Here is a 25,034-nt window from a genome sequence, read left to right on the forward strand (position 1 = left end):
ACAAATAATTGAATAATAACTGAATAAACTAATGAAAACTAGGAAACATTCTAATGAGCCAACTTAAAAGTTATAAAAGCGGACAACATAGGCAAACGCAGGAGGGTTTCCTGTTGCCTGGAACCCCCCCCTCCCCAGCCCACACCACACAAATGAAATACTTAGTACCACCTGTTGATCTTTTAAAATGTGTGAGCCTGTAATTAATACACTTGTACACTAACTAGGAGATCTGGGAAACATGCACTGTTAGGTGTGCACAGTGCCAGATTAAGGTCTTCATGGGCCTGGAACTGATATTTCTGAAGGGCCTACTGTGTGCTAATGCAAGTGGCGTGACAAGTGCCATGGGAGTGTGACCAGTGTTGTGGGGGTGTGGGGAGGGGCAGATTCAGAACAAAATGACAGGGGGGGGGCACCAGGACAGGGGAAGGAGCAGGGGGAATTGTGTACGCCGAAGGCGCATGCTCATGAGAAAGTGGGTGTTGGTCTTGCAACAAGAGACGTGACCTCAAATTGAATGCCGCATCCACGAGCCATGCCCTCATTGGAGAGGCAGTGGGTGACGCCTGGGAAAGGGTGACGGGGAGGCAGTGGGTAACAGGAAAGATAGGTGACGGGGATAGATAGTGGGAGGCAGAGAGGCAGTGGGTGACAGAAAAGGGTGACAGGGAAAGGTGACGGGGAGAGGCAGTGGGTGATCTAAAAGGGTGATGGGTAGAGGCAGTGGGAGACAGGGAGAGGTGACAGGGAGAAAGAGGGTGATGAGTTGGAGTGGCAGAGGGTTACAGGAGAGAGAGGGTGATGGGGAGATAGTGACATAGGGGAGAGACAGAGCGTGACGAGGGAAAGCAGTGGGTGACAAGGAGATGGTGACAGGGAGAGGCAGTGGGTGACAGGCAGTGGGTAAGAAGAAGAGGCAGTGGGTGATGCCAGGTAGAGGGCGAAAGGTAGTGGATGATATATACAGGGTCACTGGGCTGGATGGGAAGGGGGCAGTGAGATGGTGGTGGGAGGGGGGACACTAGACTGGAGTGGCTTGGGGGGGTTCTTGCTGAGGGGCAGTTAGATGGGGCAGAGGGCTGGTTGGGGGAGGGAAGGGGGGAGACACTAGGATGGGGGGGGTCAGTGAGAGGGTGAGGAACACTGGGCTGGATGGGTGGCACTGGGCAGGATGGGAAAGGGGGCAGTGAGAAAGGGGTGGTAGGGGGAACACTGGGCTGCATGAGGGGGGGGATCGCTGAGACTGGACTGGCTGAGGGGGGTTTAGGTGGGGTGGAGGAGCAGTGATATGGGCAGAGTTCGAGGGGTCAGTAATAGTGGGGAACACTGGGTTGGACAGTGCCTCTGAGACATAGGAAGCAGTCAGAGGTGTGTCAGGGACATATGGTGCAGTTAGGAGCCAGCAGGTGACAGGTCTGGGAAGCAGCATATTGCAGGGCATGGGGTTGTACCATTGGCCAGCGGGTGAACAACAAGCAGAGACAGTGAGTGGACTAAAAGAGCAGCAGCAGAGTCAGCAGCAGCTCCAGTCTCAGCGCCCACCAACCTCCTGTATCCCAATATTGCGGCTCCTGTAACTTCCACTCCCCGAGGAAAGCATGCCACTGCACAGTGCGGAATCCCCTGAGGGATGTCCACAGCACAGCTCCTCCCAACCCCCGACGTCCACAGCACAATTCCTCCCCTGACGTCCATAGCACAGCTCCTTCCACCCCCCCTGAAGTCCACAGCACAGCTCCTCCCACCCGAAGCTGCAGCCACTTTTATAGGTTGGAGGAGGTCTTGTAGAGAGGTGGACGCTGGTACATGGGGAGGGGCCAGCCACCCGGAAGAGCATATGTAAGCTGGGGCCGGCTCATTAGGTTAGTGATATCTTTTAACTCATGTCAAAATATTAAATCTGCTGTCGCGGCCCGTGGATAGGGACTCATTCAGGGGGCGGGGCCTCGGACAGCAAAAAAAAATCCTGTCTACAGCAGCACAACAGAGTTGGAGGGCCTGGAGCTGAAGCTCCACCCACCCCATTGTTAATCCAGCCCTGGGCGTGCACTGATTTAGACCATCTATAGGGTCAATTATAATAATACACTATGCAGTGCATAAGGAGACCAATGTGTACATATATGTCCAGAGCAGTGCTAGGTTCTTTTGCTGCTCCCCCAGACTCCCGAACTTGCTCAAATGATCTGGAATGGACCCACATTTAAAATAAAAACATTCAGCTCAGGCAGGATGGCCCTAAATATAAAGGCATGCTGTAATCGCTGGCCCTATTCATGTCAGAATTATTACATAGGGGATGTAGTTTGGAAGCAGATGGTCAAAATGCCGACTGCCGGCTTCCAGACTTTCTAATCCCGGCGTGATACTAATGACAGGCGTCGAAAACTCGACGCCTGTCATCAACCAGACGCCGGAAGACCGACGCCCGGCATACCAAATGAAGGTAAGCCGGGCGAGGACAGCCGCGGGGGTGGTGGGGGGGGGCGGAGGGTTAGGTTTAAGGCTCCTGGGGGGACTTAGGGTTAGGCACACCCCGGGAGGGTTAGGTTTAGGCTAGGGGAAGGGGGGGGTTATGGTTAGGCACCCCCGGGGGGAGGTTAGGGTTAAGCACCCCCCCGGGGGACTTAGGTTTAAGCTGTGGGGAAGGGGGGGGGGTTAGGTTTAGGCACTTAGAGGGGGGATTAATGTTAGGGGGTTAATTTAGATTAGTTTATACTTACCTTTAGGACGATCGGGATCTTCACCCTCGTCGGGCTGCCGCTGTTGGGATTTGAACCGCCAGCCGCATGATAATAATACCTACTACACCCTTACATACACTATACTGTACTTCGTATGACGTATATTATGACTGGTTAAGTTCTACAGTAATTATGTCCTCTTCATGGACTGGCCACAATTGTTCTAAAATCAAGCATTTGAAAAAAAAACTCTGAAAATCCTACGTTTGACACAGGACAATAAACACTACAAGTAGTACATATGGTTAACTTCAGTACAGGGCTTAGTTGTCAGACTTTAAAAAAAAAAAAATATATATATATTTTATTTTATTTTTTTTTAAATGAAATGTTATCAGTGAAGATAGCGCTGATGAGCAGGTGATCCTGTGTGGGGCTGGCCGCCCACACAAGGAACAAAAAGGGTGTATGACCACACCTAGAGGTTGCCTGGAGAGAGGCTAACAAGGGAAACCAGTCGGGCTGCATGTGGAATCAGTCCAAAGAGGACAGTGGCAGCTACAGAGCCCAGTGTGCCTGGAGGCCAGTGGGAGCCAGACTTGGCTGGTGTCTAGACCTGCAGTCAGGCAGGGAGGTCCGCAAATCTGTGGAATATTTTTGTGACTTTGTGGAAGCCAGGCCAAGAGGCCAGAGTCCAGACTTGCAAACCAGACAGGGAGGACCACAAGAGAAACTTTGTGTGAAGGCCAGAAGGCTATGTTTATATCTGTAAGAGACAGGACTGGGACTACAAGAGACGGTTACACTTGAAGACTAGCTGCCCATTATAGACAGGGTTCAAGCAGTGAGACAGTGCCCTGCATGAGAGGGTAGGTTATTTATTATTTTGTTCCTGAAATGCTGACAAGTAAAGCACCATTTATTTTCATTTAAACCTAAAGAGCTTAGTGTGGATCTTTATTATGCACCTCCTCACTGCACCACTGACCTCTCTACTGAGATAATTAACCCAAGTTGTCACAAAATATATAGATTAGTTAACTGCACATACAGCCGTTTAGCCTGTATTCCAAATATAGGCATGTCAACATTTTGACCAAATCAAAACCTAGCCATTAAAAATGTCGACATTGACAATATAGGTCACTGCACACTCGTACTGTTCTCTGCAGTCAAAATATAGGCATGTGTAAATGCTTTGATTGTCATTTATTCAGCACAACTAAGCAAGAGATTAGCGCTACCGTTCTTGTCATTTATTAAGCGCTATTATGAAGGGCATAAGTGGACTGTGGAACTACACTTTCCAGCTTGCCCTGCCAGAGTTTGGGGACACCCTAACAGCATAACTACTGTGATGAATTTCAGTGACAGCAGAAATTAGTGTATGCTTCTCTGGAACTAGACATGCCAGCATGCCCTGCTCCAAAAGATTCAATGCAATTAACATTACAATGGGGGATATAGTTCACGGTTCACCGGTCACCATTAGTCCTTATTTTAGCTACGTCGACATTTTGACTGTCAACATTTTAATTGTGTCTACATATATTTTTACTGTCAACATTTTGACAGTGTCGAAATTTTTTCATTCATTGTCAACCTTTTGACCCCGTCGACATTATGACAGCCGATAATTTAGTTTTGAGCTTTTGATTGTCTAAGTTTTGAATGTCTGAATATGGACTACATGCCCATTACACAACTAAAGCAGGGTTCAACCTATAATATTAAAATGTCAGGCTAGTCTCAACATTGATTTCAGCACATGGATAAAAAACAAAATAGGAATAAATTATATACATTCACTGGCTGTAATTATGTATGCTGGAACTCCATTAAAATGTACCAGCAATCACAACTCAGCATCCAACTTAAGTTAAGAGTAAAGGTGCATACACACACACAACGATTTTTTGAACGATTATCATTAACGACATCGTTTATCGTTCAATCGTTGAAAAAATCGTTCACTTTCTGAGTGAAAACGATGAACGATTATCGTTCATGCGTGTTCACTGACCAACTCAACAATTTTCATTAAGTTAATATGCAAAAATGTTTGTAGTTCAAGAAAAAAAATCGGTGTGTGTATGCAGCTTAAGTCAGTGGTGATTTAACAACATTTCATGAACCTACTTGAGGTAATTCTTTAGACCAGTGGTTCTCAAACTCTGTCCCGAGGACCACAAACCGTTCACATTTTCCAGGTCACCTAGCATTACTCACCGATACCCTTTTCGGACTTAAGCCTAAAACCTGGGTTTTTGTGCGTGAACACTCACCAAGCCAGATCTGGCGTAAGTCTGAAAGGTGCGACCAGGGTTGACTATATATATATATAATATTTTATAACAGCATATAAACATACATGTATACAGGCTAATATAAAGCCTGTATACACATGTCAATCACTTTAGACAGGCTGGAGATGCACTTACTCCTCCGCGGTCATCTTAGAGCAGGGACGGAGACTGTTACCGAGCGCATGACTGAGCATGTGCAGGAGCAGTAACAGACGGTATTGTTTTCGGAAACTGATAACAAGGCCTTCTGTAACATCGCAGGGACAGAGTGTTACCGCAACCGCTGTCCCTGCTCAAAATAATGCTGAATAGCAGCCATAAATAATTATAATTGATAAAAAATTGTGACAATGTCGCACGATAATATTCTGGACAACATCGTCACTATTGCTGAATAGACCCCAATATGTTGTTATTATTATGTTGTGCTTGCTCCTATTTCTTACTCTTTGCTCTGCACTTGCTGTTTGAACAGGATAACACAGGACCAATCCTGAAGTGTGGTATAATGAAGCAGCAGGAGTCAGATAATGTACTTCATGATTAACTCATTGCCTGTCCACTTGTAATACAGGCATGTGCTGACATGTCATAATCGTCATAATTCCCTCCATCCCCACAGCTAATACAAGACACTTGATTAGTCCACAATTCCCAGATGGAGCCATCCCTAATGCTAAATAATTCCCTTCAGCCTCCTGTTATAGTACCACAGGCTCTCCAATTAAATATAATGTCTCTAAAGAGCCACATTGATGCGGACAAATTCCTGCAAGTCATTCAAGAATATTTAATCTAGATCTAAGAAAATAAGGTAAATATAAAATAAATTGAAAAAAAAAAGTTTGGATGAGTGCTGCCTTTTTGCTCTGCTAAAATATATAAATTATAAATCTATATAAATAAGCAATATATATTACATGCATATATTTTTAGATGTTATGTATATACCCTTATATCACACATAGCAATACTATAACTTTAAAATAGGCAGCACCCAGAGCAGTGTTTCCACTTTCAAACTGTCACATTTCCTCATTTCTGTCGGTGTTTTTCCTAGTCAAATTTTGTGCTTAAAATGCTGTGGTAAGTACATAACAGTAGAGCTAAAGATAATATCTATAGAAAACAAAAATTCTAAACTGAAAAAATTAATTTTATCAGGCCAGGAACACCAGGAAAATATCCCAAAAGTGGAAAGCACTGACTCAGAGGCTTCCTGACTGTTGAATTTTCCATATAGATAATTCAAAGTTTCATTCAAACTTTCTTCAGGGATATGTATAAATGAAACAATAATACTAACCTTATTTTATTTATCTATTAACATTTACCAACATGGAACCAGCTACCAACTTGAATGGAAGACCAGCTTCTTCACCTGACTTGCTGTGAAATTACCTACAGTAGTACCCAAAAAGTTTGTCCCAGAAAGTTTAAATAAACTGAAACCTTTCAAATGTCTGCAAGTCCCTGACTGCTGCCTTTTTATAGTGGATTTACAAGTTTAGCAAGGTTGGGCAACGGAACAAGATATTTTAGATATGTGAGTGCGGAGTTATACATACTTAGTTTTTAGTGAAAACTTCACTATGTAAACCTGCTCACAATCATGCAAATATATAAACAGTGGCAGCAACCCTGTGCATAAAAGTATACAGACATGGTCAAGAGGTTCAGTTGCCATTCAGACCAAACACCAGGACGTGGAAATTTAATCTCAGTGACTTTGAACTGTGGAATGATTGTTGGTGCCAGATGGGATGGCTTGAGAAACCCAAAAATTGCTGATCTCCTGGAATTTTCACAAACAAAGAGTCTCTAGAGTTTTCAGAGAATAGTGTACAAAACAAGGATCATCCCCAGACTGCCATTTTTGTGAACGAAAATGAGAGAGCTCAGAGGAGAAAGGCCTGACTGCTTTAAGCAGACAACACAAAAATAACTCAAATAACCAAGCATTACAAAAGTGGTATGCAATAGAGCATCTCTGAATGCACAGCACATCAAACCTTGAAGTGAATTGGCTACAGCAACAGAAGACCACAGCATATCCACTCCTGCCAGCTAAGAATTGAAAACTGAAGCTACAGTGGGCACATGCTTGTCAAACCAGGACTGCTGAAAAATGGAAACTTATTTGCTTCGACAAATCTCAATTTTTGCTGCAACATGCCTATTGTTAGATCAGAATTGGGTGTAAACAACATGAATCGATATGTCCAGTGCTAATGGTTCAGGATGGTTTTAGTGGTATAATGGTGTGAGGAATGTTTTCTGGGTACACACTAGGCCCCCCTAATACCATAATTGAGCATTCTTAAATGCCAGTGTCTAAGTATTGTTGCTGACAATGTGCATCTATCCATCAAGATAACACGTATCACAAAAGCACATCTCATCTTAAGCTGGTGACACAAACATGACTGAGTTAAGTATACTGCAGTGCCTTCCAGTCACAGGATCTCAAAACAATAAAGCACCTTTGGGATGTGGTAGAACTGAAGATTGGCAGAATGAATGTGCAGTAATCTAAGTTAGGCGAATATGAAACCATGGACAAGAATACCTAATGCTGGGCATACTTCAGACCGACAATCAATTTATCTGGCAGCCTGACACCCAGCAGATATCATAGGCATACACAGAGAGATATTTCACAGTGTAATGGCCACAATATCTCCCTGGGGAGTAGACATGTTCCCATTCCTTCCCTGTGCATCGGACAGACATGCTGAGCGATCCAGCATGGCCAACGGATATGTTCGGATCGGCGGCATACCCAGTACAATTATCTGGTCGACCCGCCAATATTGGGCAGATCGCCAAAACTATAGTGTATGCCCAGCATAAGGAGTGTTGAATCCATGCCATGAAGAATATACGATGTTCTGGGGGCAATGGTACTAGAAAGTTGTAGCTAATAAGGTAGCAAAGCAAAGCAATTTTTTTTTCTAAAAAGGAGCAGTCAGCAGGAAAAACTACATAGACACTGCTATTGGGACATTTTCACTTTAGAAAAATTAAATTTTTGACAATAATTAAATAATTAGTAAAATGAAAACAACAAAAAGATAAAAACAAACAGTATTTTTATCCTCTCTTACCATCTAGTGTAACTTCTTAAATAGGTGGAAAACAATTGAAAAGAATTTTCATTAAGGCAAAACATCTTTGTACAGTATTACCACACACTTTTAATTAAAGATTAGTGTGTCAATGGTAAAATATACATAATTCATAAGTGGAACTATAGGTGAAAGGGACATACTTTTAAATACTTAAAAATGCTATAAATCCCTACATGGAAGGACATTTAGGCACAGAATTGTGATAGTTTATAAAAGGATTGTTGTTTATGCCGCTCTTTTATTGAGCATCCTTCTATTCCTAGTTTTCCGCTGTACTGTTCCCATCCTGTGCTGGTTATTTTGGATTTCTTTGCTTATTTTTATATGCGTTTACTATACACCGGATGCAATGTCAGCATATTTTCTGTTATTACGTTTTGTTATAGTTCTGGTTTGTAAAGTGTGAAAACAAATAGTTGTGGCTTCACTGCTAAATGTGGATTTGCCAGGCACAAAGCATGTGCAATCATGTTCTGTGTAGGTGAACTTCAACCTGTTGGAAACTAATTAGATGAACTGTTACTTGCTCTTGAACTCAGGAATACAATACAAGTGGACAGCTACTCACAAAAGTGTATATATAAATTACATTTTCTAAGAAGATTTATAGAAAGAAGGCATAGACAATTAGACTTGAAGATTGGGGTAAAAAAAGAAAAAAAAACACTATACTTATCATAAATCACTTGTTGCAAATAGTTCTGAATAACTACATTTTAAACTTAATGGTCAGGTTTGTAGAGCATTCTTATACCAATCTTCTGTTGCAAATTCTTAAAAGTTATTGGAAAATCATAAACAGTTCACAGAATAATGCGGGCCATCCATAGTCTGGCCAGATTCCCCCGTTCTACTGATGATCGGCGATCCGTCGTCGGATTGGGGAAATAGGACATGTTAAAAATCCTGACTTACAGATTTTGACCATTGACGGGTCGGGATTGGGGAATCGAGATTGTTCAACACGTTGAATATCCCCACTTCCCCAACCCAGGCAGAACAGCGATATTGTGGCAATGAGTCGCAGATGTATGGGCCCCTTAAGTTGCTGAAGCTGGCATACAATGGACATCAGAGGAGTGAATTATTCTGCCACAGCAAGGCTACACATGATGAGGTGATCGAGAAGCCAACAATGATTCAACGGTCACTACATTAACAACACAGCACTGGACATAAGATACAAAAAGCAGATGGAAATGCCAGGAAAAGGAATAGCGGAGAAAGGGAACACATTCCTGCGCAGGAGTGAATAGTACTGGCAGCTCTACATTCAAAACCATCATTTTATCCAAACAGAAGTACACAATTTATATAAAATAACACCATGCAATTTCATTCAGTGTAGTCAGAAAACTAAATAAATCTGCTCATGAAAAAAATAATGAATACATTTTGGGCCTCATTTAGAGCTAGAAGTAAATCCAGCTGGACGATACAATTTTCTACCTTGACCAAAGTATATTGCGCTGAAAGAACATTTAAAATGAGTGGACAGACTTGCTTGGGGCGCAGTGCTGACATAAAGCGGTCCGGTATTTGTGTGCCCATAAGCTGTCCAGATGCAAAAGTAGTCAGTATTTTCCATGCATGAACATCAAGAAAACTGTACTTACAGCCCATACATAGCAACATTGTTTGCCAAAGTACACAAAATTTGTTACCTTAAATTTAAACCTTCCACTAAATCAATCTTTTTACATATAACCATTTTTTTTTATATGTGTATTAAAATTGGAGGTAAAAAAAAATTGTCATTTGAGATCTGCTGAAATAGTTCTAAGCCAGCGAGGATAGATGTGTGTGTGATTGAGGGTAATTAAGATACCGCAAATAAAACACATCACACACTTGAAAAGGAAGCTCAGTGCTACAAAAAAAAAAACACGTTTTAATACTTAAATACTCACACATACATTTTTGATATGTGTGAGCTTTACTTAACCATGATCTTCTCACCAGAAGAATTATAGTTTAACTAGATGTATATTATGCCCTGTACTAAGTGACACGATTTATGCAGGTTCCGTGGTAAATTGATGGGTACGTAGGAGCTTACAAGATGTAAACATGAGGTAATCATCTCACCTGGTCCCAATCTGCCAGCCCCCAGCAGCTGGGCAACCTGCCCTACCCCAGCACCTTGGTTATCTGCAAGACACACACACTGAGTAACCTGTCAGACACACACACTGAGTAACCTGTCAGACACACACACTGAGTAACCTGCCCTACCCCAGCACCTTGGTTATCTGCAAGACACACACACTGAGTAACCTGTCAGACACACACACTGAGTAACCTGCCCTACCCCAGCACCTTGGTTATCTGCAAGACACACACACTGAGTAACCTGTCAGACACACACACAGAGTAATGCGTGTGTGTCCAATAAAAAGGGTAGTATCCCATTATTCTTGTATGTCTTACACCTAAAGAAATCGAAACAAAAGTGCCATCCTTAGCTGTTCAGAGTGGGTTTTCATGATCCACAGTTTATGAAACCATACACTGCAAACTAAAACTGACCAGTTAGACTGTAATAGTATTATAAGTGTCACATTTATTGGAAAAAAGTAAATACCAATAAGACTAATATTACACCTTCACACATTACTATTATATATTTGAATAATGGGCTCAGTTACCTGCAACTACCATTATTGCCAATCATTACTACAAGAATGTGATTTAGACATATGGAGAACTCAATAGAATATTAAAATGTTCCTTTTGAATTTATGTATTCTACATATTTTTTTTTCCCTAAATAGCTATATAAAACATGACCAATAACGTATATAATTGAATCTGCACTGTAAATGTGGCTGCCAAACATACACAACTAACCTTTACATAAATGCCCATATTCTGGTTTTCTTTAAGCAACGGAACAGGAAAAAACCTCAATATGGTACAGGCTAAATCAAGCAACATTGTCAAGGGGTCTTTACACTTCAGTCGACACTAATGTACTCCATCTTAATTTACCTGATCATTAGTTTCAGGTTTGTTCAGCTGTAAAGCAGAAAACACTAATTGCTTCAACATCACAAAATCATATCTGTCCTCTTCATCTCCCCAGACAGCAGGGAGAAATTATCAGGGGTAAGCATGAGAATATCTTGATAAGCGATGACTCGTATCACCTCGCTGTCAGTCACCCATGAGTCCTTATGTAAGATACCATTATTGCATACCAAGAGGACACAACAGGAGCCAGATACAGTACACAGGACAGCAGGTCATCTATGCAAGACAGAAGCCAAAACATTTTCCCCAATATTGAAAAGCTCATTTTCTTTTAGCAGAAACATGTCATCTAATTCAGGATTGTCATTATATATTTATTGCAGACACTGTTAAAAAAAAAACACAAGAAAATAATCACTTTGAGATGTTAATTTTCTCTTCCGCAAAGTATCTGGGATATATCTGATGACTGCTAATTACACAAGACTGATGGCAGGCTGTTTGTTTGTTAACTACTATATGGCAGTCAGTAGCAGGCTAATAATGTTGCTCATTAAAAGTGGGTAGGATAAGCAAACAATCAAAATGATAACCAAATACAAATCTTGAAAATTCTCCCTCTTTGTGCTTCCAGTTTAAACGACGTACAAAAAAATTGCATTATAGGGAGAAAGAGGTTGTAAGGAAGATACCATATACTGACATTTAGGGGTCTATGTACTAATAATCGCGGAACTGCCACAATTATTATCTATCCATATCGTAGGGTGAAATTTTCATTTTTAATAAAAATATTCCCACTATGTACAAAGGGAAACATGCAGGGACAGCGGTTGCTTTGCTTTTTGAAGTTTGGTACATAAAGGTGATTTTAGTGATTGCCTCAGCACAGTTTTGAAAATTTATACTGGGTAAATTACAACTACTGCTATACTAAGAGCAATTTATCTAAAGGAAGTTAGGAATGTATTGTGAATCTTTGTTGGCCTCCCCCCTTCTCACAAATTGTTTATCTTAGACTTTATTGCATCCCAATTTAGTGTGTGTTAGAGCTTTCGGGGTGGGGTCCCAATCAGTGAGCACAGAGACACATGTTTGTAACTTTAGATATTACTGCTACCACAGGCTGCATAGCCGGTGGCTGCCATAGTCTGTGTTAAGATTCAAAGTGTTCTGATTATAAGTGTAAATACAATTTGATAACTAAGTCGGAGTTACGCTGGAGTTAAACTGGAGGAAAACTGAGGGAAAAGAAACTCAAAACCAGAACAATTTCTGAACAACAAGAAGCAACTTATTTATGTGAATGAACAAAACAACATCTTCTGCTGTATCCAGGCAACTACTTACTGCACTCACTGCTTGGACACTGCAAGTGCTCCCCTGTCTGTGTGCTGCTCTTGTTGATTGATCTTTGTTGATCAGAACACTTTGGACTGGATCAGCTCGGGTACATTGTAATTTTGTCCTCATTCATTTTGTATTGCCTTTTCCAATTGTGTCACATCTATCCACTTTAATCATTTGTTTAAAAACTAATTCCTGCACCCACTACTCACACACCTCTCCTTTATATATCACTTTTGGAGCTGCGCTCATACATTAGCAGCACTGTTCTTTACATGTATTTTTGAACATTTAACAACTTTAATCCACACTGACTCTATATCTCACAGCCTCCACTCCAGTTTACATCTCAATTATTACCTTGACCACAGCATGAACACCCTTACTTCACACAACCCCCATATTCTATGTCCACATAATCCTCTACTTTATCCATCCCTCTCTTCCCCCTCCTGTTTCCTCCACTTGCTGTTCTTCCTTTTTTTCTCTCATCAGTCTGCTTCCAACCCTCTGCTTCTTTCCCCCACCTCTCCTATACCTCCACTCTCAACCACCTCCCTCCATGGTCTTGTTACCCCACTACTAAGCCCCATTCCCTCCTCGTTCTGTCTGTCACCTCCAGGGCTGCCAAGAGAAATTCTGGGCCCGGGTACTGCAACATCCTGTGGGACCACATCATGTATGGCTGCACCCATTTGTGAGTGGGTCTAGCATGTGAGATGCACCCACTCACAGGAGCATGGCATAGCACCCAGCAGCTGGAACTAAAGTAGTCACTACTGTATTAGGATGGCGGGACAGTCCCATAATAGCTGCATTTCTTGTCAGGCTGTATATAGATGCTAAAATGTAACACACAAATTAAAGTGCTTCTACTTTACTTTGTACATCTCTCATGTAAATAACACAAACAATCTATTTTCTATCATAGAGATAGATGTATGAATGACTTAATTTTTACATAACATCAGGTCGTCTTATACACACACATTCCGCAGCACATATCCTAACCCACTGCTCCATGCTCCTTCTTCACTATCTACCCCTCTGTGTCGCCCCTGTCTGTCTGCCCTTCCCCTTTAGAATGTAAGCTCTCACGAGCAGGGCCCTCATCCTCTCGTGTTTCTCCTCCCCCTACTTATAGTATCATTTACTCCTAACTCCCCACAACGGCACCTAACACCTGGTTGCTCATGTCCTGCTGCTTGTGTTTTGCAGCTGAGTTTATAACCTTGTCCTTGTCCTGCATTGTTTTGTATTACTATTAACTGTTTTTCTTGTGTGCTCATTTATGTACTGTGTAAGGCGCTGCGGAACCTTTGTGGCGCCATATAAATAAAGGATAATAATAATAATAATAAATAATAATAAAGGGTCAGTTCTTAGAGCCTGATTCAGCTTTGGAAATAGAGTGAGATTTAGCACTTCATGTTGGTGAAACCATGCTGCACTGTTGGTGGGGCAGATTTATAATGTGCAGAGAGATTTAGATTTGGGAGGGAGTGTGTCCAAACTGACATCTAAAGTGCAGTGTAATGATAAAGCTGTGCAGTATTTGTGGGTTACATACAAAAGTAGACAATATTTACACTACATGCAAACAAATTTATGTATTTACACCCCTTGCATTGCAACATGATTTGTCCAAGTATACAGTTAAGTGCTAATTCTCACTCTATTCCCAAAGCTGAATCAGGCCCTTAAGGCCCCCATACATCGATAGATTTTGGCAATTCTGTAATTGATTATGTATAAAACTCTTTCCCTTTTTCAATCGATTGCAGAATTGCCACAGTCTATTGAAAAAGGGAAAGATTTTTTATACACAAATCGATTGCAAATTGCAGAACTGCCACAATCAATTGCTGATATATGGGGGCCTTAAGAGCCTGATTCAGCTTTGGGAATAGATTCTGGGAATTCTGCAATTTGCAATCCATTGTGGCAATTCTGCAATCGATTGAAAAAGGGAAAGATTTTTATACACAAATCGATTGCAAATTGCAGAATTGCCGCAATAAATTGCTGATGTATGGGGGCCTTTAGTCCCCATTGATAGTAAAGGGGACTGCGATCTGCAGTGCCAATCAGCACTCTGCCGGAGATTTCTGTGAAATCTCCTGCAATGTTCCATTAGTACATAGGAATAATACATGAAATTATTCAGAAACTGCAGCTTCTGCATAATTTTATGTAACAAACAGCGCGATACATAGGCCCCTTAGGCTGGCATAAAGAGGATGATATAAAAAATGGAGCAGTGTGTGCATGTAGACAGATGGATGAGCAGGGATGTCACTTTTTTGTTTGTTCTGGGAAAGCACACCTATAAGGATATGAAATGTGTTACCTATGCGGGTAAGGAGCTAATACCTATTATTAAATAGGACAATGCCCAAACGTTGCCTCAATAGAGATTTAAAATTAAAAAATAATATTTATGTTAAAAAGTCAAGTAATGATGATAATTGTAATTGTAAGGGGCATGGTTCCTACTTTGGATGGCAACTTCAAAAGTGTGTGGCATGGGTAATGTATTATTGCTCTGATGAATAAGTGTGTGTGTGGCTAAATGCTTACACTGGTAGATGCAATTATCCTCCCTGCAATAATAATGTGTGTGTGTCACCTGTAGGAAAAGACCGGCCATGTTATGAGACTCTTGGTTCCGCTTCACATTTAGGACCATAGCAAATTAGCCGCAATAGCGGCTTTTTTCCCCAATAAGTTTTCATTTCTGAGAACCTTTCGGGAAAAATGGTTAGTGTTCCTGCTAGGGTGTTTTATCAGGGCACCCTACCCGATTTTATAGGAGCAAAATACACCCTGCGCTTTTAGTGGCGTCCGTTAAAACAGCCTGCCCTGTGCCTGCCCCACCCGAGGGCCACAGTGTGCCACGGGTAGGAAAATTTGAGGTGACTGATCTCTGCCGGGGGAAAAATGCAAATAGGGCATAAGGTCCGAAAAGTTTTCGCTTGGAAAAAAAGTTCATGTTATCGCGGCTAAATGGATGTGGCCCTTAATAAGCTTATTCGGGATCATATTCATGCCGATATCTTTAATGCCAAAGAAAATAACGTTCATTCTCTTCACTGTTACTTAAAATAAAAAATAGTGCATGAAAGAAAATAAAACATGATCGGTGCAGAAAGTAAACCCTATAATATAGCAATCTGATTTATCATGGTAACCAGTAATCTCCACTTCCATGGAAACAGTTCCTGGACAATAATGTAGATGGAGATAATCAATAAAATAAAAAAAAGGAAGGTAAAATTAGCTATAGCGCGTTTAGGGCCCGATTCAGACCCGCTCGCTAGGCTGCGTTCGCACGTAGCCTGCAGATATTTGCAATGTGCGCATGCGTATAAGATGCAGTGCATGAACTAGTCCATGCGATCGGGAAACGTTCACACCCCGTACATAGACTCCTCGCTACAATGAGTTACAGGACAAGCCGTTTGTGGGTGGTGACAAGGGTTGGTCGATGGAAACGGGGTGTGGTGGTCCGAACGCAGGCGTGTCTGTGCGTCTTAACACCGTTTCAGAGGCGTGCATAATTAAGACGTAGCGTCATAATACTCGTCACATGATTGAATTACACACTGAAGCACTTGCGGTGGGTATGGTCAGCCACAAGAACTGCGTATGGGTCCGATGTTATAGATTGTTGAACACACTTCCTGGAGATGACGTGTATTACTAAGGGAAAGCAGGCGTCTTAAGACAGGCTCGTGGGCGTCTAAATACACACCGCGATCGCACAGCAAGACATAGTGGGCGTGCTAATGTCTTGCCGTGCAATCGCGGGATCTGCATAGTTTAGCAGCTGACAGCTGCGTGCGAACGCATCTAGCGAGCGGCTCTGAATCGGGTCATTAATACCACTTGCCACAGCAGTTTCATCCAAAAAATAAAACAAAAAAATAAGAGTCCGATGGACAAAGAAATACACACAATGAGGCTGATCGCCGACACTAAGCAAAATAATAGCTCCTAAAACACAATTCATCTCATTATTATTCTACAAGGTCCACTTATAATATGCCCTTTGCCCAGCATTTCTAAACCTTCCTATTAACTAGTAGAGTTTCAACTCCAACCCTCTTTTGTTATATAAATTTATCTCATTGGTAGAATTCACGGTACATTCGTTTGGCACCTAGAGCCCTGCACCATCCAGCAGTGAAATACTTTTCTCCATCATGCACAATAGAGATGTATTAGGAGGGAAATCACAAGGACAAGAATTGGCTCTTGTTGGAATTATGCCAGAGAGTCCTTTTCATCTTTCCAAATTACAACATAGTCACTTTGTAGCACCCTGTTGACCCCATTACAGAACTCAATAGCAAATTATTAAACTGCTACTTAATACCAATACATTTTGTGAATGCTTGACCATTTTAAGGTCAACAAACTATACTTATTTTGTTATCCAGTGTATAATATGTAGGTAGACTCTAAAAAAGAGAGAGAGGGAGAGAGCGAGAGCGCACAAAACACACACGATAAAACAAATGTAGAAAAGAACACAACTGAAATAATGTGATCAACAATTTTCAGAACTCAAAATATTACCTTACACGTAGCTGGAACATCCAAAGAGAAACCTAAGCTCTAACACTGGGTACTGTGGGCACGATTTATCCTAACCCATGTCTAAGTTTTATTTTTCTTCACAAACGGTGGAAATGGGGACCCAAACCAACATGGTGCTTAGGGCCCTATGAGGTCTTAATCCATCTTTGGCCCTAAAGGCAGCCATACAGGGTGCGATCTGCATCTTGCGAAGAGACGGCCGATCCGATGGCCGACATATCGGGCGGTCCCCACACACAGTGATCCGCTGCCCGACCACTGGATATGCCTGCACCCCCCTCCCTCACCTGTATAGCGCTGCATGGGATCGTACATCTCATCCCCAGATCAAATGAACATGCAGTAAGCTATGGGAGGTGTGATTTATGACCCCACGGGAGCGCGCACTGGCCGATATCGGATCGGCTGCTATATTGCACAGTGTATGGGGGCCTTAAAGCTCGCACACACAGGTGTTGGAATCAGGCATTCAATGCACAGTCTTAAACTTGCTAAATGCCCTTGAAAGGTGATTATGCAAAACACACAGAGCAGTGTTTGTTTTTCCTCGCATCAGTTACAATGTCATCTGCAGTGGTCATGTGCATTAGTGTGGGGTGCCTGGTGCTGCAGATAAGAGAGGATATTATAAAAGGTTTTGTCTTCACATTTAACAAGCACAGATTTTTTTTTTTTATTATTTTTTTATTAACACCAATGTGTACAGGGCGGCTTTACAAACAGACGGGCCTGATTCAGAGCCGAACGCTCTGACCAGAGCGCTCGCTCTGAATCAGGGCCCTCCTCCATGAAAATGGAGCGGCCTCCTGGCCGCTCGCATAGCTGTGGGTGACCACCCACAGCATATGCGAGCGTCCATGATGATGGTCGCGATGGTCTTAACCATCGCGACCATCGGGCTTGCGACGGAGACCCTGCGGTAGGGTCTCGCTGCCACAAGCCCTGGAGTGATTTTGGCTCTATCAGAGCCAAAATCACTCCCACTGACATCACTAGTGATGTCAGTGGGGCCGGCTTCAGATGGTAGGCGTTCCCATGGGAACGCCTCCGTCTGGCAGCCACGCCCCCGGTACGCCCACCAAAGGGGGCGTGCTGTCAATCAACATCGACAGCACGCTCCCTTTGGTGCGAGACCCGGAGCGATGGAGAGCCCGTCGCTCGCCGGGTCTCACGCATGCACACGACAGAGCTCCCTCCGTTGTGCGCATGCGCAGTGGGGGAACATCGACCCGCTTGCGAGCGTCCTGCGCTCGCGAGCGGGTCTGAATGACCCCCAGACATTTGTACTTTTGTCTTTTTTACATAGATTTTTTTTATTAGGGCATCAGTAATATCAATATCTTCTAATGCAAATAAATAGTGTTCTTGCATTCACTTTGTCCTATTGTTCACTATGAAGAATGGCATAATTATATTCACTTTCTAGCCGTTGATGAGCAGTCTCGATTTAGAAGGGATCTACCAAGATTGGACATTGCTTTGTTTGGAAGCCAGCCAAAAAAAAACTTAAAGAGAAGACATACAATATAGGGGGGGGGGGGGGGGGGAACAGTACACAGAGTAGGGCCGAAATATAGGCAGGGCGGACGTCAAGGGGCCCCCAGACTGCCTCAAGCATTCCGGGCCACTCTGGAGTCTGGACACTCTCTGGCCGGCTCCACCCGGCAGCAGACAGCAGTGACAGCTGAGCTCACCGACTGTCACTGTCGGATCGTGGCCGACGTTGGAAGCCCTGTCCCTTCGTAGGGGGCGTAGCCTAATGACGTGACCCACATTATTCAGAAGTGCTGCCTGCCCGTCTGTTCGTGCAGCAGGTACAGTGTGTGTGCACCCTGTCCTTTCCGCTCTCCCTTTGCCTCCATCTGTGTTTCTCTCTTCTCTCCCACCCTCTCCCTCTCTGTCACTCATGACTTTTCTGTCTCTGGGGGGTATTCAATTAGCCACGGCCTCGCTTTCTCTCTCACTCTTCTTCTCGCTCTCACTCTATATTGCTCTCCCTCCCTCCTTGTCCCTCCCTCTGTCTTTCCCTCCTATCTCTCCCCCTCCCTCAACACCCCTTCTCTCTCTTTCTCACCCACCACTCAAAATTCTGTGTTTGCCCCTGGCAGTATACTAGATCATGGGGGACAATTAATGAACGCATTTGCAATGCGATCTGGGCATGACATTACCGCCAATGATCACACTGCAAGATGCGAACATACTGGTAGAATGTATCAAACAGCACACGCATGTACAGGGGCTCCATCCTTGCGATATGTCCGGAGTGCTGACTGCACATGCGCGGCCCCCATTGCCGGGGAGGGTTCTGGGAGTACCCTTTCCCGGGTAATTATGTGATGTGTAGCACATAAGCTACAGCGGCTAATGCTATTTGGAGATGGAGTTAGCCAATCTCCAGAATGTATCACATTTTGGAAGTTGTTAAATTAGGCAGCAGCGCATCCTCCATAGAAACCTATGGGAGATGCGGCTGCCAGCAGGAATGGAGAGATCACAACAGGTGTCAGAGATAGCTGCTGTGGTCCCCATGTCATACTTCTGGGGGAAACTTAATATTTGCGGTTAGCCCCCCAAAATGGGTGTTTTCTGGGATTAAGCCGCAAATATACAGTATAATGATAAATGGGCCTCTATGTCCACTATGCTGCCGGGAGTCTGTTCCCAGTAGTGCTGTGGACAGTAGTATGAGGATACCTAGCCGGTTAGTGGAGTCTGGAGCCAAGGTTAGGGCCATAGTAGTTGCTGCGTGGGGCCGTGGCAATTTTATTAATGGGGCCCCAACAATTTAGTTGCCCCGGGGCCCCCACAAGCCTTAATCTGGCCCTGACACAGAGTTTAACAAAAATAAATGTTCCCTCCAGTATGAAGACCACAGACAGACTGCATATGCTTTGGAAGCACTTAAACATTTTGTTTAGATAAGGAAGAATATTTAAAATGAAGCAAGCAAAACATACACTGTATAGATACTTATACAGACAGCTGTAATCTAATTGTATAATTTATGTTGCTACCTAAAAATGGAGGGAGAGCAACAAGTGTAGTATTTCTCCATTTTTTCTCTGTACAGTTGCTGTAATTTACATTATATTCCCATAGGACATTTCCAGTCTTTTATAGTTCATTACATTCCTTGGATATAGAAGCCCTGCTGAGTTAAAAATGCCAAATAAAATTACATCTCAGTCACTGCTTTATGCTATACCTTCCTTTGTTCAAAACCAATTAGTGTTAACCTACTTTTTACTTATCATAAACTTTATACTGATCGTGTAAAAAATATTTAAAAGGCTAAATAAAAATGAAAAAAAAAACATTAAAAAAAAAAAAAAAACAACCACGACATGCAGGTTCAATAGAGAAAAACACCAATGACTTTCCAAATAAATAAATAGCAGCTGGAAATAGAAGTAGAGATACAGGGACCAGAGATATGGTAGGATACTAATAAATCAGAGGTTTAAATTTGTTTTTGTGATTGTACCCAGAGCGAAAATATGTGCACCAAGTATAAAATCAAACGTCTACAAATGTATTACTTCTGTAGTGAGAGTCTTACTTATATTGTCCTCTACTAGAAGAGGTATTTCATAGCTTTTCTCCTAGCAAAGGAAACACGATAGAAATCTTTGAAAGGAAACTTGAAAGAAAAAAAAAAAAATGTAAAAACAAAGTAAGAAAAATGACAATGCAAAATATGAAAAACCTCAGACAAGTCTATTAGATGTCTGACAACAAAACAATGGGTTATGTTACGACTGTGGCATACTAAACCTGCTTACTCCAGACAGATTTCATAGGGGCAGATTCTGATTTGGGAGGGAAATAAAAGTGTAACATTGTACCCTGGCAAAATCATGTTGCACTGCATGTAGAGAAGTTATAAAAAATGCAGGGAGATTTACATTTGGCAAAACTGTGTCATAGTTCAAATCTAATTTGCATTGTAAAAATAAAGCTGTCTAGCATGTGTGGGCTACATGCAAAACAAGCCAGTATTTATCATGCATGCAAAAATAAAAATGATTGCACCACTTGCATTGCAACTTGGTTTGCCAAGGTGAAGAGTTAATATTTTTCTTTTTCTGAACTCAGAATCAGGCCCATAGTGTATACAGTATTAGGAGGATCAATTCATTTTTCCTGTATGAGGAAGGGGGAGGGGCATTAGAGTACAACTACTGTAATTATGTGTCTTTACCAACCACAAACTTCAAAAAGAAAAACATAAAAAAGAACCAAATTCTTATCTAGGCTAAAATGCAAATAGATAGGCTAATATGCAATTACAATGACAGCTAAACAATAAAATAAGCAGTGCATTAAAAGTCACAGGCAAATGCAGGATTTCAGGAGGGGTGGTTTCCACATCTGTGGTTTTGAAGAAAGCATAACATTTAATACTATATATGGGGGGGTTGTTTTTATTTTTTTCAAACACCTCCATCTTCTCTCATGCCTCATTGCCAACATATTTGTGCCCTGTTTCACGCCTACTTTTACCATCATCATTGCTCTCTCATACCACTCATTACCCTCAGGGTCGGATCTGGAGCCAGTCTTAGCAGCAGTCCTTGAAAGTTACCTCCTGTCGCCAGAGACTTGAGTAGTCACTGAGCTCTGCGAAGGCCCATGGGAGGAGCTGCAGCCGTTGGTCATGCGCAGCAGTTCCCCCACTACCATCTTCTTGAAACCAGTGCAAAGAGTTCTGAAAAACAGAGCTCTCCGTTCATGGAGTTGCGCACATGCGTAGTAGTTCCGATTGCAGCCAGTGTAGAGAGGTAAAATGGTCTCAGTATACATTTAAAAAAAAAAATTGTCCATTGGGGGGTTTCGAGGAATTTGGAAACACCTCCTGAATGTGCCACTGAAAGTAATAATTTAAAATATGGACAAAGCAAGTAATTACAAACAAACCCACAAGGATACTCACCGCAGCAGAATCAGCATCGCTGTGTACCGCAACGGTTTTTATACCCATTTTCCTGCATGTCTTGATGACCTGGTTGAACACATATTTTGTTATTTAGTATATAAAACAAAGTTCTCAAGACTATACTATAAAAGGAAAAACACGTGATTTGCAAAAACAGACCAGCTGCAAAACCTTTTCCAAAGTCAGATGCAAGTGGCCCTGACTAAATTATGCCAAAAGTTCTATTGTGTGGGTAAAAAAAAAGAAATACAATATGTAAGGCATATAATTAAAGAGCAAGTAATATCACTGTTCCACATTAAAGCTGCAGTCACATGAAAAATATTTAAGGTACTGTTTTTTTAATATATAAACTATGTGGCAGGCTAGAAGAATAATCTTGATATTTACCATTTCAGTTTTGTTATTTTCAGCCTGCTACTAATAATTTATGATTCTATACAATGTCATGGACTACCATAGCAACCACGGACTCATGATGTATTTAGCAGAGAGGCTTTGGAACAGCCTTCTAAGCTCTATCAGCACTATAACATCTATTTCCTCATTCCCCTCCTTCTGCCGTAACATGAGCTATGTTAGTTCATGTATTGTCTGGCAGCGAGAGATTTAGGAAGGAGGCAATTATTTATTTGAGTACAGCCAAAAATAAAATCAGTGTGACACCAGCTACAAAAGCCTTTCCTTAGTCAGATGCAAGCGGCTCCAACTAAGTTGCGTCATAAGTTCTACTGTGTGGGTAGCCCGGACGGGTAGGCCCCTAGCACATAAACTGCTGGGTCATGAGACTAGGAACAGAATTACATCTGATAAGACTCCAAGGGGCTAAAAGCATCACAATCTTTGGAAATAGCTAATGTTTTTTCTACCTACTATGCCAGGCTGTATAATTTGACCCTTGACCCCCTGATTCTACAGCATACTGCTGATTCCATCAATGTTTTTCTAATAGACATTGACTTGCCATCCTTAAATCCTGCAAGGCCTAAACGCCCCCTGAACACCGTAAGAAATCAAGATGGCAATTAAGCGGTTTCCTGAAGACAAAACCTCAGGCAGTGTTATGTACGTTAATCATTTTTATGTCACATTTGCTGAAGTTCTTGCCGTTAGGTTACTCATTTTTAAACTTGGATGCCAGGTTCCATGGTGGATGTCTTTACTGTTAATATTTTATCTTTGAGCTCCCAACTTACAAACCTCACCAACTCCTGAGTTAAGGACGAGGTCTCCTGGTTAGGCATCTTAAAAATAACACTGTTCCCAAAATTGATGTCAATTTTCAATACAATACCTTTTACTGTCCAGCATAAAATCTCTTAGGTCAACTCAAAAAGATAATGCTTGATTATGATTGGAAAAAATAAGCCCCCCCAGATAGGTCTTTTGGTGTATAACTATATTGAAACATTGTGGTTCACCCAGACGTTTCTATCAAGAAGCTAGTATCCTGTCCCAATTAAGGAACTGGTTCCACTCTTTCAACTTTAAACCCTGGGTAGACATGGAAACAGCTCTAATCCCATTGCATCCTTGGTAGACTGGTTGTGGACCCCAAAACACTTCCCATCCACACACTGGTAACTTCTCCCTCAAAGACATGGCAAGATTGATTCTCAATTTGAGACATTCTAGCTGGTCCTCCTGGGGTGTTTGCTTTACCCATACTCCCTACTCTTTTTAGCACAGCTTCAGAGCCAATTTGGCCTGCTCACTTCCGATTAACATCAATACATGGAAATCCACCATTGGTTGCAGGATGTAGGTAAGGTGAAAGGCTCACTCCTTCTCCATATAATCCCTGAATATGAACAGACTCACAAAAGAATCCTCTAAATGTGCAATATCCATTTGGTATAGATGTTTACAATCTCCATGCTCCCCAGATAAGTCCTCCACTTAGTTGCATTTGGAATTAGACCTCCATCAACCTCTCTTTTTGAAACAATGGGAAAATATCTACCCTACTTCTAACCATATGACAAAATATCGGAACCACACCGAAATGCATATTAAATTACTACATACATTATGCCTAATCACCCACCACCAAGTTACATTAAATGTGGCCAGAGTGCTTAAAATTCTGTTTGCGTAACTACGTCCAGAAGGGAATAATCCTGCACATAGTATTCTAAGAATACCCATAAATTCAACCATTTTGACAAGAAGATTATGTATTCTGAAGTCATGAACATGCCACTTAGCCTAGAACCTAGTCTGGCTCTCCTCCATTTGTATCCCCCTGTGTACCTAAACACTATCAATATGTGCTTGGCCATATATTGATAGCTGCTAGAACTGCTTTTGCCTAAAATTGGAAATCACCCTCTCCTCCTCTACATCCAGGATTATTGCTAAAGTACAATTCCACTTTGAGATGAAAGTACAATTTCACTTAGGGACACCCTACTCCACTTCAGCATTTTCTTAGGTGACCAAATGGATCTCTTGGCATGAAAATTAGATGCATGCTCAAAAAGATAGATACTTAACTTGCTATTAACAGAAGAAATAAAAAACGTATATGTGGGATTGTCGTTTTAATATTACATGAAATGTTGTGTAACACTGATCTTAATATTCTACATGAAATGAAAAATATGAGATATGGTAAGAACTTACCCTTGTTATCTCTATTTCTACGAAGTCCATAGGGTTCCACAGGATACCTTGGGGTATAGGTGTGACGTCAGTCGATGGGCACCATAGAGTTAAGCTTTTCAGCCTCCCAGGATGCACTAGGGTCCCCCTCCTATACCCCCGCCCCCGAGCCAAGGCACCTCAGTTAGTTATCAAGCCATAGGCCGGAGGAGGAGAAGGAAGAGAGAGAAAAAAGATCTGGACACATACAAGAATCACATTCTCACCAGAGGGAGACGGAAAACTGGTGACCAGAGCAAAGCCCATCTGCAGCACAGGTGCGACAGGGCGGGAGTCCTGTGGAACCCTATGGACTTCGTAGAAATAGAGATAACAAGGGTAAGTTCTTACCATATCTCATATTTTCTACTTCAGGGTCCATAGGGTATCCACAGGATACCTTGGG

General features: G+C 42.1%; 1 protein-coding gene across 1 annotated transcript in view; it reads right to left on the minus strand.

Annotated features, from left to right (window-relative positions):
* The window catches only part of PCCA (propionyl-CoA carboxylase subunit alpha), a 578,198-nt gene that overhangs the window by 512,181 nt on the left and 40,983 nt on the right, over positions 1–25,034 (minus strand). Inside the window, exon 4 of the mRNA XM_088458152.1 lies at positions 21,983–22,051. Coding sequence (XP_088314278.1) covers positions 21,983–22,051 — 69 coding nt within the window. The remainder of the gene's footprint in view (positions 1–21,982; positions 22,052–25,034) is intronic.

The sequence above is a fragment of the Taudactylus pleione genome, unplaced genomic scaffold (assembly GCF_031769625.1).
Source record: "Taudactylus pleione unplaced genomic scaffold, aTauple2 ptg000041l, whole genome shotgun sequence".
NCBI lineage: Eukaryota > Metazoa > Chordata > Amphibia > Anura > Myobatrachidae > Taudactylus > Taudactylus pleione.